General features: G+C 46.9%; 1 protein-coding gene across 2 annotated transcripts in view; it reads left to right on the forward strand.

Annotated features, from left to right (window-relative positions):
* Positions 1 to 17,572, forward strand: part of LOC138246678 (uncharacterized) — a 182,738-nt gene that overhangs the window by 138,569 nt on the left and 26,597 nt on the right. Inside the window, exon 5 of one of the 2 annotated variants that reach the window (XM_069201439.1) lies at positions 15,914 to 16,078. In XM_069201439.1, coding sequence (XP_069057540.1) covers positions 15,914 to 16,078 — 165 coding nt within the window. The remainder of the gene's footprint in view (positions 1 to 15,913; positions 16,079 to 17,572) is intronic. The other variant, XM_069201440.1, reaches the window with a different exon arrangement.

Genomic DNA, 17,572 nt, shown 5'->3' on the forward strand with positions numbered 1-17,572 from the left:
GAATTACAGTTCTGTGTATGGTGTCTGTGCTCCCTCTGCTGTCTCTGTACAGTTTTGTGCTCCTTCTGCTGCCTCTGTACAGTATTACAGTTCTGTGTATGGTGCCTGTGCTCCCTCTGCTGCTTCGTGCGGTATTACAGTTCTATGTATGGTGTCTGTGCTCCCTCTGCTGCCTCTGTACAGTAATATAGTTCTGTGTACAGGGAGTGCAGAATTATTAGGCAAGTTGTATTTTTGAGGATTAATGTTATTATTGAACAACAACCATGTTCTCAATGAACCCAAAAAACTCATTAATATCAAAGCTGAATATTTTTGGAAGTAGTTTTTAGTTTGTTTTTAGTTTTAGCTATGTTAGGGGGATATCTGTGTGTGCAGGTGACTATTACTGTGCATAATTATTAGGCAACTTAACAAAAAAAAATATATACCCATTTCAATTATTTATCATTACCAGTGAAACCAATATAACATCTCAACATTCACAAATATACATTTCTGACATTCAAAAACAAAACAAAAACAAATCAGTGACCAATATAGCCACCTTTCTTTGCAAGGACACTCAAAAGCCTGCCATCCATGGATTCTGTCAGTGTTTTGATCTGTTCACCATCAACATTGCGTGCAGCAGCAACCACAGCCTCCCAGACACTGTTCAGAGAGGTGTACTGTTTTCCCTCCTTGTAAATCTCACATTTGATGATGGACCACAGGTTCTCAATGGGGTTCAGATCAGGTGAACAAGGAGGCCATGTCATTAGATTTCCTTCTTTTATACCCTTTCTTGCCAGCCACGCTGTGGAGTACTTGGACGCGTGTGATGGAGCATTGTCCTGCATGAAAATCATGTTTTTCTTGGAGGATGCAGACTTCTTCCTGTACCACTGCTTGAAGAAGGTGTCTTCCAGGAACTGGCAGTAGGACTGGGAGTTGAGCTTGACTCCATCCTCAACCCGAAAAGGCCCCACAAGCTCATCTTTGATGATACCAGCCCAAACCAGTACTCCACCTCCACCTTGCTGGCGTCTGAGTCGGACTGGAGCTCTCTGCCCTTTACCAATCCAGCCACGGGCCCATCCATCTGGCCCAACAAGACTCACTCTCATTTCATCAGTCCATAAAACCTTAGAAAAATCAGTCTTGAGATATTTCTTGGCCCAGTCTTGACGTTTCAGCTTGTGTGTATTGTTCAGTGGTGGTCGTCTTTCAGCCTTTCTTACCTTGGCCATGTCTCTGAGTATTGCACACCTCGTGCTTTTGGGCACTCCAGTGATGTTGCAGCTCTGAAATATGGCCAAACTGGTGGCAAGTGGCATCGTGGCATCGTGGCAGCTGCACGCTTGACTTTTCTCAGTTCATGGGCAGTTATTTTGCGCCTTGGTTTTTCCACACGCTTCTTGCGACCCTGTTGACTATTTTGAATGAAACGCTTGATTGTTCGATGATCACACTTCAGAAGCTTTGCAATTTTAAGAGTGCTGCATCCCTCTGCAAGATATCTCACTATTTTTGACTTTTCTGAGCCTGTCAAGTCCTTCTTTTGACCCATTTTGCCAAAGGAAAGGAAGTTGCCTAATAATTATGCACACCTGATATAGGGTGTTGATGTCATTAGACCACACCCCTTCTCATTACAGAGATGCACATCACCTAATATGCTTAATTGGTAGTAGGCTTTCGAGCCTATACAGCTTGGAGTAAGACAACATGCATAAAGAGGATGATGTGGTCAAAATACTAATTTGCCTAATAATTCTGCACTCCCTGTATGGTGTCTGAGCTCTCTCTGCTGCCTCTGTATATTATTACAGTTCTGTGTATGGTGTCTGTGCTTCCTCTGCTGCCTATGTACAGTATTATAGCTCTGTATATGGTGTCCTGGCTCCCTCTGCTGCTTCTGTACAGTATTACAGTTCTATCTATGGTGTCTGTGCATCCTCTGCTGCCTCTGTACAGTATTACAGTTCTGTATATGGTGTCTGTGCTCCTTCTGCTACCTCTGTACAGTACTACAGTTCTGTATATGGTGTCTGTGTTCCCTCTGCTGCCTCTGTACAGTATTACAGTTCTGTATATGGTGTCCATGCTCCCTCTGCTGCCTCTGTACAGTATTACAGTTCTGTGTGTGGTGTTTGTGCGCCCTCTGCTGCCTATGTACAGTATTATAGTTCTGTGTATAGTGTCTGGGCTCCCGCTGCTGCCTGTGTACAGTATTACAGTTCTTTGTATGGTGTCTGTGCTCCCTCCGTTGCCTCTATACACTATTACAGTTCTGTGTATGGTGTCTGGGCTCCCTCTGCTGCCTCTGTGCAGTATTACAGTTCGGTGTGTAGTGTTTTTGCTCCCTCTGTTCTTTCCATACACTTCTATGGTTCTGTGTATGAAGTCTGTCTAATGTGTCCATACAGTCCTGTAGTTCTGTGTCTGTTGTCCATGCTCACTGTGCTGTCTCTGTACAGTGCAGTAGGTCTGTGTATGGTGCCTGTGTTCCCTCTGCTCTTTCCATACACTCCTACTGTTCTGTGTATGATGTCTATGCACCCTCTTCTGTCTCTGTAATCTGCTATAGTTCTGTGTATAGTGTTTGTGCACCCTCTGTTTAGTTCTGTGTGCGGTGTGTGTGCGCCCTCTGCTGCCTCTGTACAGTATTACAGTTCTCTATGTAGTGTTTGTACGTCCTCTGCTGCCTATGTACAGCATTACAGTTCTGTCTATGATGTCTGTGCGTCCTCTGTTGCCTATGTACAGTGTTACAGTTCTGTGTATGGTGTCTGGGCTCCCTCTGCTGCCTCTGTACAGTATTACAGTTCTGTGTATTGTGTCTGTGCACACTCTGCTGCCTCTGTACAGTATTACAGTTCTGTGTGTGGTGTTTGTGCGCCCTCTGCTGCCTATGTACAGTATTATAGTTCTGTGTATAGTGTCTGGGCTCCCGCTGCTGCCTGTGTACAGTATTACAGTTCTTTGTATGGTGTCTGTGCTCCCTCCGTTGCCTCTATACACTATTACAGTTCTGTGTATGGTGTCTGGGCTCCCTCTGCTGCCTATGTACAGTATTACAGTTCTGTGTATGGTGTCTGGGCTCCCTCTGATGCCTCTGTACAGTATTACAGTTCTGTATATGTTGTCTGGGCTCCCTCTGCTGCATCTGTACAGTATTATAGTTCTGTGTACGTTGTCTGTGCTCCCTCATTGCCTCTGTACAGTATTACAGTTATGTGTATTGTGTCTGTGCGGCATCTGCAGCCTATGTACAGTATTACAGTTCTTTGTATGGTGTCTGTGCACGCTCTACTGCCCCTGTACAGTATTACAGTTCTCTGTGTAGTGTTTGTACACCCTCTGCTACCTCTGTACAGTATTACAGTTCCGTCTATGATGTCTCTACGTCCTCTGCTGCCTATGTACAGAATTATAGTTCTGTGTACGGTGTCTAGGATCCCTCTGCTACCTCTGTGCAGTATTACAGTCCTGTCTATGATGTCAGCGCACCCTCTGCTGCCTATGTACATGTAGGAAAGTACCATCTTGCCTGGCATGTTACCCCCATATTTCACTGTATATATGTTGTTTTAGTTGTATGTGTCACAGTGCTCATAAGTGTGCCCTGTATGTGTTGCCTGTGTTATGACTAACTGTCTCACTGAGGCTCTGCTAACCAGAACCTCAGTGGTTATGCTCTCTCATTTTTTTCCAAATTGTCACTAACAGGCTAGTGACCAATTTCACCAATTTACATTGGCATACTGGAACACCCTTATAATTCCCTAGTATATGGTACTGAGGTACCCAGGGTATTGGGGTTCCAGGAGATCCCTATGGACTACAGCATTTCTTTTGCCACCCATAGGGAGCTCTGACAATTCTTACACAGGCCTGCCATTGCAGCCTGAGTGAAATAACGTCCACGTTATTTCACAGCCATTTACCACTGCACTTAAGTAACTTATAAGTCACCTATATGTCTAACCTTTACCTGGTAAAGGTTGGGTGCTAAGTTACTTAGTGTGTGGGCACCCTGGCACTAGCCAAGGTGCTCCCACATTGTTCAGGGCAAATTCCCCAGACTTTGTGAGTGCGGGGCCACCATTACACGCGTGCACTATACATATGTCATGACATATGTATAGCGTCACAATGGTAACTCCGAACATGGCCATGTAACATGTCTAAGATCATGGAATTGTCACCCCAATGCCATTCTGGCATTGGGGAGACAATTCCATGATCCCCTGAGTCTCTAGCACAGACCCGGGTACTGCCAAACTACCTTTCCCGGGGTTTTCACTGCAGCTGCTGCCAACCCCTCAGACAGGTTTCTGCCCTCCTGGGGTCCAGCCAGGCTTGGCCCAGGAAGGCAGAACAAAGGACTTCCTCAGAGAGAGGGTGTTACACCCTCTCCCTTTGGAATAAGGTGTCAGGGCTGGGGAGGAGTAGCCTCCCCCAGCCTTTGGAAATGCTTTGATCGGCACAGATGGTGCCCATCTCTGCATAAGCCAGTCTACACCGGTTCAGGGATCCCCCAGCCCTGCTCTGGCGCGAAACTGGACAAAGAAAAGGGGAGTGACCACTCCCCTGACCTGCACCTCCCTTGGGAGGTGCCCAGAGCTCATACAGTGTGCTCCAGACCTCTGCCATCTTGGAAACAGAGGTGCTGCTGGCACACTGGACTGCTCTGAGTGGCCAGTGCCAGCAGGTGACGTCAGAGACTCCTTCTGATAGGCTCATACCTGTGTTGCTAGCCTATCCTCCTTCCTAAGGAGCCAAACCTCCTTTTCTGGCTATTTAGGGTCTCTGCTTTGGGGAATTCTTTAGATAACGAATGCAAGAGCTCATCAGAGCTCCTCTGCATCTCTCTCTTCACCTTCTGCCAAGGAATCGACCGCTGACTGCTCTGGAAGCCGGCAAAACTGCAACAAAGTAGCAAAGACGACTACTGCGACCTTGTAACTCTGATCCGGCCGCCTTCTCAACTGTTTTCCTGGTGGTGCTTGCTGTGGGGGTAGTCTGCCTCCTCTCTGCACTAGAAGTGCTGAAGAAATCTCCCGTGGGTCGACGGAATCTTCCCCCTGCAACCGCAGGCACCAAAAGACTGCATCACCGGTCCTCTGGGTCTCCTCTCAGCACGACGAGCGAGGTCCCTTGAACTCAGCAACTCTGTCCAAGTGACTCCCACAGTCCAGTGACTCTTCAGTCCATGTTTGGTGGAGGTAAGTCCTTGCCCCCCCACGCTAGACTGCATTACTGGTTACTGCGTGATTTGCAGCTGCTCCGGCTCCTGTGCACTCTTCCAGGATTTCCTTTGTGCACAGCCAAGCCTGGGTCCCCGACACTCTAACCTGCAGTGTACGAGCTCCTGAGTTGTCCTCCGGCGTCGTGGGACCTTCTTTTGTGACTTCGGTGAGCTCCAGTTCACTCTTCTTTGTAGTGCCTGTTCCAGCACTTCTGCAGGTGCTGCTTGCTTCTGAGTGGGCTCCTTGTCTTGCTGGGCGCCCCCTCTGTCTCCTCACGCAATTGGCGACATCTTGGTCCCTCCTGGGCCACAGCAGCATCCAAAAACCCTAACCACGACCCTTGCAGCTAGCAAGGCTTGTTTGTGGTCTTTCTGCGTGGGAATACTTCTGCAAGCTTCTTCACCACGTGGGACATCCATCCTCCAAAGGGGAAGTTCCTAGTCCTCTTTGTTCTTGCAGAATCTACAGCTTCTACCATCCCGTGGCAGCTTCTTTGCATCCACAGCTGGCATTTCCTGGGCATCTGCCCACTCCCGACTTGATCGTGACTCTTGGACCTGGTCCCCTTGCTCCACAGGTACTCTCATCTGGAAATCCATCATTGTTGCATTGCTGGTGTTGGTCTTCCTTGCAGAATTCCCCTATCACGACTTCTGTGCTCTCTGGGGAACTTAGGTGCACTTTGCACCCACTTTTCAGGGTCTTGGGGTGGGCTCTTTTTCTAACCCTCACTGTTTTCTTACAGTCCCAGCGACCCTCTATAAGGTCACATAGGTTTGGGGTCCATTCGTGGTTCGCATTCCACTTCTAGAGTATATGGTCTGTGTTGCCCCTATACCTATGTGCTCTCATTGCAATCTATTGTGACTGTACATTGCTTTCATTTGCTTTCTATTGCTATTACTGCATAATTTTGGTATTGTGTACATATATCTTGTGTATATTTGCTATCCTCATACTGAGGGTACTCACTGAGATACTTTTGGCATATTGTCATAAAAATAAAGTACCTTTATTTTTAGTATATCTGTGTATTGAGTTTTCTTATGATATTGTGCATATGACACCAATGGAATATAGTAGGAGCTTCACACGTCTCCTAGTTCAGCCTAAGCTGCTCTGCTAAGCTATCTTTTCTATCAGCCTAAACTGCTAGACACCTCTTCTACACTAATAAGGGATAACTGGACCTGGTGCAGAGTGTAAGTACCCCTTGGTACCACTACAAACCAGGACAGCCTCCTACAGTACAGTATTATAGTTCTGTGTATAGTGTCTGGGCTCCCTCAGTGCCTCTGTACAGTATTACAGTTCTGTATATGGTGTCTGTGCTCCCTCTGCTGCACTGTACAGTATTACAGTTCTGTGTATGGTGTCTGGCTCCCTCTGCTGCCTCTGTACAGTATTATAGTTCTGTGTATAGTGTCTGGGCTCCCTCAGTGCCTCTGTACAGTATTACAGTTCTGTATATGGTGTCTGAGTTCCCTCTGCTGCACTGTACAGTATTACAGTTCTGTGTGTGGTGTCTTTGCACCCTCTGCTGCCTATGTACATTATTATAATTCTGTGTATAGTGTCTGGGCTCCCTCAGTGCCTCTGTACAGTATTACAGTTGTGTATATGGTGTCTGTGCTCCCTCTGCTACCTCTATACAGTATTACAGTTCTGTGCATGGTGTCTGGGCTCCCTCTGCTGCCTCTGTACAGTATTACAGTTCTGTGTATGGTGTCTGGGCTCCCTCTGCTGCCTGTGTACAGTATTACAGTTCTGTGTATGGTGTCTGGCTCCCTCTGCTGCCTCTGTCCACTATTACGGTTCTGTGTATGGTGTCTGGGCTCCCTCTGCTGCCTATGTACAGTATTACAGTTCCGTGTATGGTGTCTGGGCTCCCTCTGTTGCCTCTGTACAGTATTACAGTTCTGTACATGGTGTCTGGGCTCCTTCTGCTGCCTCTGCACAGTATTACAGTTCTGTGTACGTTGTCTGTGTTCCCTCATTGCCTCTGCACAGTATTACAGTTCTATATATGGTGTCTGTGCTCCCTCAGTGCCTCTGTACAGTATTACGGTTCTGTATATGGTGTCTGTGCTCCCTCTACTGCCTCTGTACAGTATTATAGTTCTGTGTATAGTGTCAGGGCTCCCTCAGTGCCTCTGTACAGTATTAAAGTTCTGTATATGGTGTATGTGCTCCCTCTGCTGCCTCTGTACAGTATTACAGTTCTGTGTATGGTGTCTGTGCTCCCTCTGCTGCCTATGTACAGTATTACAGTTATGTGTATGGTGTCTGTGCTCCCTCAGTGCCTCTGTACAGCATTATATTTCTGTATATGGTGTCTGTGCTTCTTCTGTACAGTAATATAGTTCGGTATATGGTGTCTGGGGTCCCTCTGCTGCCTCTGTACAGTATTACATTTCTGTGTATGGTGTCTGTGCATCCTCTGCTGCCTCTGTACAGTATTATAGTTCTGTATATGGTGTCCGGGCTCCCTCTGCTGCTTCTGTACAGTATTACAGTTCTGTGTATGATGTTTGTGCTCCCTCTGCTGCCTCTGTACAGTATTATAGTTCTGTGTACAGTGTCTGTGCTCTCTTTGCAGCCCATGTACAGTTTTATAGTTCTGTGTATGGTGTCTGGGCTCCCTCTGCTGCCCCTGTACAGTATTACAGTTCTGTATATGGCGTCTGTGCTCCTTCTGCTGCCTCTGTACAGTATTGTAGTTCTGCTTATGGTGTCTGGCTCCTTCTGCTGCTTCTGTGCGGTATTACAGTTCTGTGTATGGTGTCTGTGCGTCCTCTCCTGCCTATGTACCGAATTACAGTTCTGTGAATGGTGTCTGTGCTCCTCTGCTGCCTGTGTGGAGTATTATGGTTCAATGTATGATGCCCGTGTTCTCTCTGCTGCCTACATTCAGAATTATAGTTCTGTGTATGGTGGCTGGGCTCCCTCTGCTGCCTCTGTTCAGTATAACCGTACTATGTATGGTGCCTGGGTGCCACAGTGCCCTTTCCTCTGGATCTGCACGCTGCTGAACAAAAGGCCCACCTCCTGGCGTCACTAACTCAGAAAGCTATTATAGCAAAGAGTTATGATGAAGCCAGGTGGGGGGAAGGGAATTAGGGTAGGGAACTGCAGGGAGAGAGACCTGAAAAGAAACGGTTAGAAGAAATATGCATACATTCATTCATAACAGTATAACTCACCAATAGACTCTTGAGTGAAGGCGTCTCCGTGATATCAGATTGAAACCCTTTGTGAATTGGGCGTAGCCCCTTCTTTGAATCATGGAACAAGAACAAACTGCAACCTCTGAACCTAGAGATGGCAAGAGCTTTGGACTATGGTCATACTCTGAATATAATTCCTGTAACAATTATACATTCATAAGATAAACGTTTGATCTCAACCTAGGAATTCTCAAAGCCTTAAATATGTATCTTACATATTATGCTTTCCAAAAAAAAAAACAATGAAACTATAATTTGCTTATCTCCTAAATGTTTTCACATTTACTATCTAGGCCTGAAAGCTTTATTCATTGAACTTGAAGCGCTTTGATTGCCGTGCCAAGGCGCTTTACTCATGTGGACTGAAGCACTTTGATTGCCGTGCCAAGGGTGCTTTACTCATGTGAACTGAAGCGCTTTGATTGCCGTGCCAAGGGCGCTTTACTCATGTGGACTGAAGCGCTTTGATTGCCGTGCCAAGGGCGCTTTACTAATGTGAACTGAAACGCTTTGATTGCCATGCCAAGGGCGCTTTACTCATGTGGACTGAGGCGCTTTGTTTGCCATGCCAAGGGCGCTTTACTTATGTGGACTGAAGCGCTTTGATTGCCGTGCCAAGGGCGCTTTACACATGTGAACTGAAACGCTTTGATTGCCGTGCCAAGGGCGCTTTACTCATGTGGACTGAAGCGCTTTGATTGCCATGCCAAGGGCGCTTTACTTATGTGGACTGAAGTGCTTTGATTGCCGTGCCAAAGGTGCTTTCCTCATGTGGACTGAAGAGCTTTGATTGTTGTGCCAAGGGCGCTTTACTCATGTGGACTGAAGCGCTTTGCTCATTGTGCTAATGGGTGCTTTACTCCTGTGATCCGTAGCGATTTGATCATCGTGACAAGGCCGCTTTGCTCTTAAAACTGAAAACATCTTGCTTGTTGTGCTAAGGGGCGCTTTACCTTTTGGAAGTAACAACTCCCTTCAAGATTGGACTCATCAAGACCTGCCATGCAGGAAATCTGCTCTTCTTCAGAGGAACCCCCACGAGGTATGACCGTATCGAAGTCTTCAAAATAATGAGCAATGTGCTTGGGTGTGGCTGGGCTTTATAGGCCTGCCACACCCCAAGGTGGCCGCTGCCTCTAAAAACCTGGGAATTGTAGTCCCTTCATAGAATAGCACTGATAAGTGCATCTTGTCCACCAATGTCTCGACCCTGCAGCTACATGAGCTTTACCACAGGGCATACGACGCTGATGACCACTTTTAGAACAGGAGAGGATGACAAGTGGTGCGCATGAAGTACCACAAATACGCACAGCAGAGTTTCGGGCGGGACCTGGACAGCGCACAGTCTTATTCCTGACACTGGGCTCCCTCTGCTGTCTCTGTACAGTATTACATTTCTGTGTGTAGTGTTGGTACTCCCTCTGCTCTTTCCATACACTACCTCGTCAGGGGTAGTAAGCGCTATATAAATACTATTACAATTACAATTACTATGGTTCTGTGCATGATGTCTTGGCTCTCTCTACTGCCTCTGTACAGTATTATAGTTCTGTATATGGTGTCTGGGCTCCTTCTGCTGCCTATGTTCTGTATTATAGTTCTGTGTATGGTGTCTGGGCTCCTTCTACTGCCTGTGTACAGTATTACAGTTCTGTGTATGGTGTCTGGGCTCCTTCTGCTGCCTGTGTACTGTATTATAGTTCTGTGTATGGTGTCTGAGCTCCTTCTGCTGCCTGTGTACAGTATTACAGTTCTGTGTATGGTGTCTGGGCTCCTTCTGCTGCCTATGTACTGTATTATAGTTCTGTGTATGGTGTCTGGACTCCTTCTGCTGCCTGTGTTCAGTATTATAGTTCTGTGTATAGTGTCTGTGCATCCTCTGCTGCCTATGTACTGTATTATAGTTCTGTAGATGGTGTCTGGGCTCCCTCTGCTGCCTCTGTACTGTATTACAGTTCTGTGTATGGTGTTGGCTCCCTCTGCTGCCTCTGTACAGTATTCTAGTTCTGTGTATAGTGACTGGGCTCCTTCTGCTGCCTTGCTACAGTATTACAGTTCTGGTTTTAGTGTTTGTGCTCCCTCTTCTGTCTCTGTAATCTGCGACAGTTCTGTATATGATGTTTGTGCACCCTCTTCTGCCTATGTACAGCATTACAGTTCTGTGTATGTGTGAGAAAGTAGCCTCTTTCTAGCCTTGTTACCCCCACTTTTGGCCTGTTTGTGAGTGTATGTCAGGGTGTTTTCACTGTCTCACTGGGATCCTGCTAGCCAGGGCCCAGTGCTCATAGTGAAAACCCTATGTTTTCAGTATGTTTGTTATGTGTCACTGGGACCCTGCTAGTCAGGGCCCCAGTGCTCATAAGTTTGTGACCTATAGATATGTGTTCCCTGTGTGATGCCTAATTGTCTCACTGAGGCTCTGCTAACCAGAACCTCAGTGGTTATGCTCTCTCTTTACAAATTGTCACTAACAGGCTAGTGACCAATTTTACCAATTTACATTGGCATACTGGAACACCCTTATAATTCCCTAGTATATGGTACTAAGGTACCGAGGGTATTGGGGTTCCAGGAGATCCCTATGGGCTGCAGCATTTCTTTTGCCACCCATAGGGAGCTCTGACAATTCTTACACAGGCCTGCCACTGCAGCCTGAGTGAAATAACGTCCACGTTATTTCACAGCCATTTTACACTGCACTTAAGTAACTTATAAGTCACCTATATGTCTAACCTTTACCTGGTAAAGGTTGGGTGCTAAGTTACTTAGTGTGTGGGCACCCTGGCACTAGCCAAGGTGCCCCCACATTGTTCAGGGCCAATTCCCCGGACTTTGTGAGTGCGGGGACACCATTACACGTGTGCACTACATATAGGTCACTACCTATGTGTAGCTTCACAATGGTAACTCCGAATATGGCCATGTAACATGTCTAAGATCATGGAATTGCCCCCTCTATGCCATCCTGGCATTGTTGGCACAATCCCATGATCCCACGGGTCTCTAGCACAGACCCGGGTACTGCCAAACTGCCTTTTCAGGGGTTTCACTGCAGCTGCTGCTGCTGCCAACCCCTCAGACAGGTTTCTGCCCTCCTGGGGTCCAGCCAGGCTTGGCCCAGGAAGGCAGAACAAAGGACTTCCTCAGAGAGAGGGTGTTACACCCTCTCCCTTTGGAAAATGGTGTTAAGGCAGGGGAGGAGTAGCCTCCCCCATCCTCTGAAAATGCTTTCATGGGCACACATGGTGCCCATTTCTGCATAAGCCAGTCTACACCGGTTCAGGGATCCCTCAGCCCTGCTCTGGCGCGAAACTGGACAAAGGAAAGGGGAGTGACCACTCCCCTGACCTGCACCTCCCCTGGGAGGTGCCCAGAGCTCCTCCAGTGTGCTCCAGACCTCTGCCATCTTTGAAACAGAGGTGCTGCTGGCACACTGGACTGCTCTGAGTGGCCAGGGCCAGCAGGTGACGTCAGAGACTCCTTCTGATAGGCTCCTTCAGGTGTTGCTAGCCTATCTTCTCTCCTAAGTAGCCAAACCCTCTTTTCTGGCTATTTAGGGTCTCTGCTTTGGGGATTTCCTTAGATAACGAATGCAAGAGCTCATCAGAGTTCCTCTGCATCTCTCTCTTCACCTTCTGCCAAGGAATCAACTGCTGACCGCGCTGGAAGCCTGCAAAACTGCAACAAAGTAGCGAAGACGACTACTGCAACTCTGTAACGCTGATCCTGCCACCTTCTCGACTGCTTTCCTGGTGGTGCATGCTGTGGGGGTAGTCTGCCTCCTCTCTGCACTAGAAGCTCCGAAGAAATCTCCTGTGGGTCGACGGAATCGTCCCCCTGCAACCGCAGGCACCAAAGAACTGCATCACCAGTCCTCTGGGTCTCCTCTCAGCACGACGAGCGAGGTCCCTTGAATCCAGAAACTCTGTCCAAGTGACTCCCACAGTCTAGTGACTCTTCAGTCCAAGTTTGGTGGAGGTAAGTCCTTGCCTCCCCACGCCAGACTGCATTGCTGGGAACCGCGTCTTTTGCAGCTACTCCGGCTCCTGTGCTCTTTCCGAGGGAATCCTTTGTGCACAGCCAAGCCTGGGTCCACGGCACTCTAACCTGCATTGCATGACCTCCTGAGTTGTCCTCCTGTGGCGTGGGACTCCTTTGTGCAACTTTGGGTGAGCACTGTTTCACTCCACTTCGTTGTGCCTGTTCTGGCACTTCTGCGGGCGCTGCCTGCTTTTGAGAGGGCTCCTTGTCTTGCTGGGCGCCCCCTCTGTCCCCTGACGCAATTGGCGACATCCTGGTCCCTCCTGGGCCACAGCAACATCCAAAAACCCTAACTGCATGACTTGCAGCTAGCAAGGCTTGTTTGCAGTCTTTCTTCAGGAAAACACTTCTGCACAATTCTCCACGGCGTGGGACATCGATCCTCCAAAGGGGAAGTTTCTAGCCCTTGTTGTTCCTGCAGAATCCTCAGCTTCTACTGCCTAGTAGCAGCTTCTTTGCACCCACAGCTGGCATTTCCTGGGCATCTGCCCACTCTCGACTTGGTCGTGACTTTTGGACTTGGTCCCCTTGTTCCACAGGTACCCTCGTCTGGAAATCCATCGTTGTTGCATTGCTGGTTTCGGTCTTTCCTGCAGAATTCCCCTATCACGACTTCTGTGCTCTTTGGGGAACTTTAGTGCACTTTGCACTCACTTTTCAGGGTCTTGGGATGGGCTATTTTTCTAACCCTCACTGTTTTCTTACAGTCCCAGCGACCCTCTACAAGGTCAGATAGGTTTGGGGTCCATTCGTGGTTCGCATTCCACTTTTGGAGTATATGGTTTGTATTGCCCCTATCCCTATGTGTCCCCATTGCATCTTATTGTAACTATACATTGTTTGCACTGTTTTCTAATACTATACTGCATATTTTTGGTATTGTGTACATATATCTGGTGTATATTTGCTATCCTCATACTGAGGGTACTCACTGAGATACTTTTGGCATATTGTCATAAAAATAAAGTACCTTTATTTTTAGTATATCTGTGTATTGTGTTTTCTTATGATATTGTGCATATGACACTAGTGGTACTGTAGGAGCTTCACTCGTCTCCTAGTTCAGCCTAAGCTGCTCTGCTAAGCTACCATTATCTATCAGCCTAAGCTGCTAGACACCCTATACACTAATAAGGGATACCTGGGCCTGGTGCAAGGTGTAAGTACCCCTTGGTACTCACTACAAGCCAGTCCAGCCTCCTACAGCATGTCTGTTCGCCCTCTGCTGCCTATGTTCAGTATTACCTTTCTTTGTGTAGTGTTTGTGCTCCCTCTGCTGCCTCTCTATCGCCTGCTTAGTTCTGTGTACAGTGTTTGTACGCCCTCTGCTGCCTATGTACAATATTACAGTTCTGTGTGTATTGTTTGTACGCCCTCTGCTGCCTCTTTACAGTATTACAGTCCTTTGTGCAGTGTTTGTACGCCCTTTGCTGCGTCGGTACAGTATTACAGTTCTGTGTATGATGTTTGTGTGTCCTCTGCTCTTTCTGTAATTTGGTATAGTTCTTTGTATTGTGTCTGTGCGGCCTCTGCAGCCTATGTACAGTATTACAGTTCTGTGTATGGTGTCTATGCACCCTCTGCTGCCTATGTACAGTGTTACAGTTCTGTGCGTAGTGTGTGTGCTCCTTCTGCTGCCTCTGTAGCCTGCTTAGTTCTGTGTATGGTGCCTGTGTGCCCTCTGCTGCCTCTGTACTGTATTACAGTTCCCTGTTTAGTGTTTGTACGCCCTCTGCTGGCTCTGTACAGTATTACAGTTCTCTGTGTAGTGTTTGTACGCCCTCTGCTGCCTCTGTACAGCATTACAGTTCTCTGTGTAGTGTTTGTACGCCCTCTGCTGCCTATATACAATATTACAATTCTGTGTGTAGTGTTTGTGCTCCCTCTGCTCTTTCCAGGCAAAATGGTTCTGTGTATGATGTCTCTACTCCCTTTCTCCTTACACACAGTACCACAGATTTTTCAAGATGCCCAATTGACTTTGTGTGTATAACTTTACACGCACAAATGGTTTAATGTACGAGTGCAAAGAATTCACAGAAAATCATAAATCGGTTTAACTATGAATGTTTGGCGTAATCACACTCCTGTGTAGGGACTGGAAATGGGTGATATTTCGAACACCCCCAAAGTCGAGAGTTCAAAAGTCTTGACAAAGTTTTTCTTGAGCCATTTCAGCCCTGAATTAGTCTCTCTTTGACAGGAGTAAATCTCTTTCAGCTGTCATGTTTGGAAGCAAAAGCTTCTGTGAACTGTGGAGGTGCAGAAGCAGGGGTTGTCCATGAAGATGCCCCCCGAACAATGAGATGAAAGGAATCCTTTGTAATTGCAGACAGGTGTGCTGTCATAATTAGGGGGTTTATATGCAGGTGTGCACTCTGAATTTAGAATTATTGAGTATCGGGGTACGCCAATATTGAAGACAAAAGATGGAATTCAAAGTATCAGAAGGTAAATAAGAGTATAGCTAACCTCACATGTACACACCTTGATAGTCTAGCTAGATTCATGGTACATAGATATGGAATGGGAATAGTAAATCTATACTTGCCTATATGCACTTACATTTCAATATCTTGCCCCTCGATGCACCATCCATGACAGGCTCGATATTCAGTGGTACCAGCTCTGTGCAGGAGCACTGTTGGAAATACAGATATTCGTAGCTCCGCGCCCAGGCGAGGGTACGAACCCGCAGGTGCTGGTTTATCGATACGTTTGTGAACTGCGGCCCATTTGGCAACGGGCGTAGCGCAGCGCTGCTAGACTTTTTGCTCTGCTGCCCTACGCCAATGTGAAAGGGCAGGAACACACCCTATTTATGAAATATAGTGCATTTCAGTCCTTTCACCCAGCGCCAGCGCACAATTTGATACCCACGGAGCAAGGGCGTCTGAGTTACCTGCAGGATTGTTTCTGTGCAGGCAGGGGCACCTTCCTGCGTAAAAACAATCCATTGAGGCCTTTTCCTCTTTCCAACACACATGGAAAGAGGGAAAAACTGGAAGAAAAATGTTTTTGCTCCGCACGCCAGCTAAGGAGATGTGCAAGGTTTTGGGGATGCCCCAGGTTTACATCATTTAGTAAATCTGGGGCAGCGTTAAAGTCCATGGGTGTTGCATGGGAGAACCCACCGTAATGCCCATGGAACGCCACGCTGGCGCAGAGTAAGGCAACATGTGCTGACTTGCCTTACTCCATATCTATGAGGCCATGGAAAGCCACGGAAAGTGGCCTTGCGTGGCCTCATAAATGTGGTTGAGAGGTTTGCTCAAAAAGGGTGATGGTCCGGCGGGGCGAGTCTATGCACCTATTGCCGCTGTGCGGCCTCCGCTGTTTCCTTGCAGACAGCGCCCCCTGCCTGTCAGTTGTCACTAGCAGCTAAGCAGTCCCTCTTTGCACCAGCAGGGGTCCTTGCGGGAGCATTTGTTGGCGCTATCGTCGGCACCGCGCTGCTGACCACGACTGCTGTTCTCCTTTGCAAGAGACATCGCAAGTTGTCGAAGAGACGCAGACACCAGCCTATCCCACCACCGAGAAAGGATCTGGAAATCCCCAGCCACCGACCAAGTGAGTAAAACACATCAAACTTCATTTAAGAAATGGGAGTGTTTTTAGACTCCCCGAGTGTCCACCACAACTACTTACTCACAGCCAGATGGCGCAGCCTCTCAAGTTGTAATTGTAATTGTAATTGTAATCGTATTTATATAGCGCTTACTACCCCTGATGAGGCGTCAAAGCGCTTTTCGATGAGTAGCACGCTACTCCGGAACCCAACAAGAATTAGTGATGGATTAGTATCATTTAATAATGAGTACAGTTTTAGTATTATTATGAGTTAATTTGAGCCGCGGATATGAGAGTTTGTTAGTTAGATTGACTGGAGTAATGGAGGGGTGGAGGAGGAAAGAAATCCAGAAGTGTTAATTGGGAGTATATCCTTCATTTACTCAACCCAAAGGCTTGGGATGAATAAAGGGGGGCGGAGGGGGAAGAGTATGTGGAAGGGTTAGGGAGAGCATAGTAGCAGGGTGAGATGAATGCAGGAGAATTTAGTGGAGGTGGAGGGAAGAGCTTAGGCAGAGATATTTAGGAGATGAAAGTGGTAGAAGGGATTTGGGATGAGTCAGAGTGAGAATGGAGGATAGTTTGATAGAGACATGACATAAGAGTGATGAGTAGATAAGTGTGATAAGATGAGAGCAGGAATTCATAGATATCTAGTATAACAACCCAAAACCAGGAGGCATGCAATGATCCACGAACATGCCAAGAACAGAAACAACATATACACATACATACACATATACATATATATATATATACACACACACACACATGAATACACACACATATGCACATACAATACATAATTAGAATCATGGGTAAAAAATACTTAGCCAGACAGGTTTAAAATAGTGTGTGTGTATTTTATTGTTATGACAGTAGCAATACATATTTTCCAAATAAACTATAAATAAATAGAAATATACATATAATCTGAAAAAAATATTTATCCACATGGGCATATGCAGTTCATAGTTGTTTGAAAAAGGTGATTATGAAGGAAAGAGCCAACTCTTGAGTAGTTTTCTGAAGACAAGAAAGTTATCTGTGGCTCTTATAGTTGGGGGTAATGAATTCCATAGTTTGGCTGCTTGGACGGAGAAGGATGTACCACCTACAGTCTTTTTCTTGTATGGTGGTGTTCTAAGGCGGGGTGCCAGTCTTGAGCGGAGGGTTCTTTGTTGGATGTATTTGGTAATTTTCTTTCTGATAAAAAGCGGTCCTGTTCCATGTATAGCTTTGTGGGTGATACAAAGCAGTTTGAAAGTGCATCTTCTGGCAACGGGTAACCAGTGTAGTGCTCTCAAGGCAGGGGAGATGTGGGCTTGCGGCTTTATATGTAGTAGTAGCCTGGCTGCGGAATTCTGGAGGCGTTGTAGTTTTTTCATAACAGATAGAGATGATCCATGGTAGAGGCTATTGGCATAATCCAGTTTGGATAATACAAGTGAGATAGTAGCTTGCACCTTGTGTGGAAATCTGAGGTGGGGGAAG

The sequence above is a fragment of the Pleurodeles waltl genome, chromosome 7 (assembly GCF_031143425.1).
Source record: "Pleurodeles waltl isolate 20211129_DDA chromosome 7, aPleWal1.hap1.20221129, whole genome shotgun sequence".
Lineage (NCBI taxonomy): Eukaryota > Metazoa > Chordata > Amphibia > Caudata > Salamandridae > Pleurodeles > Pleurodeles waltl.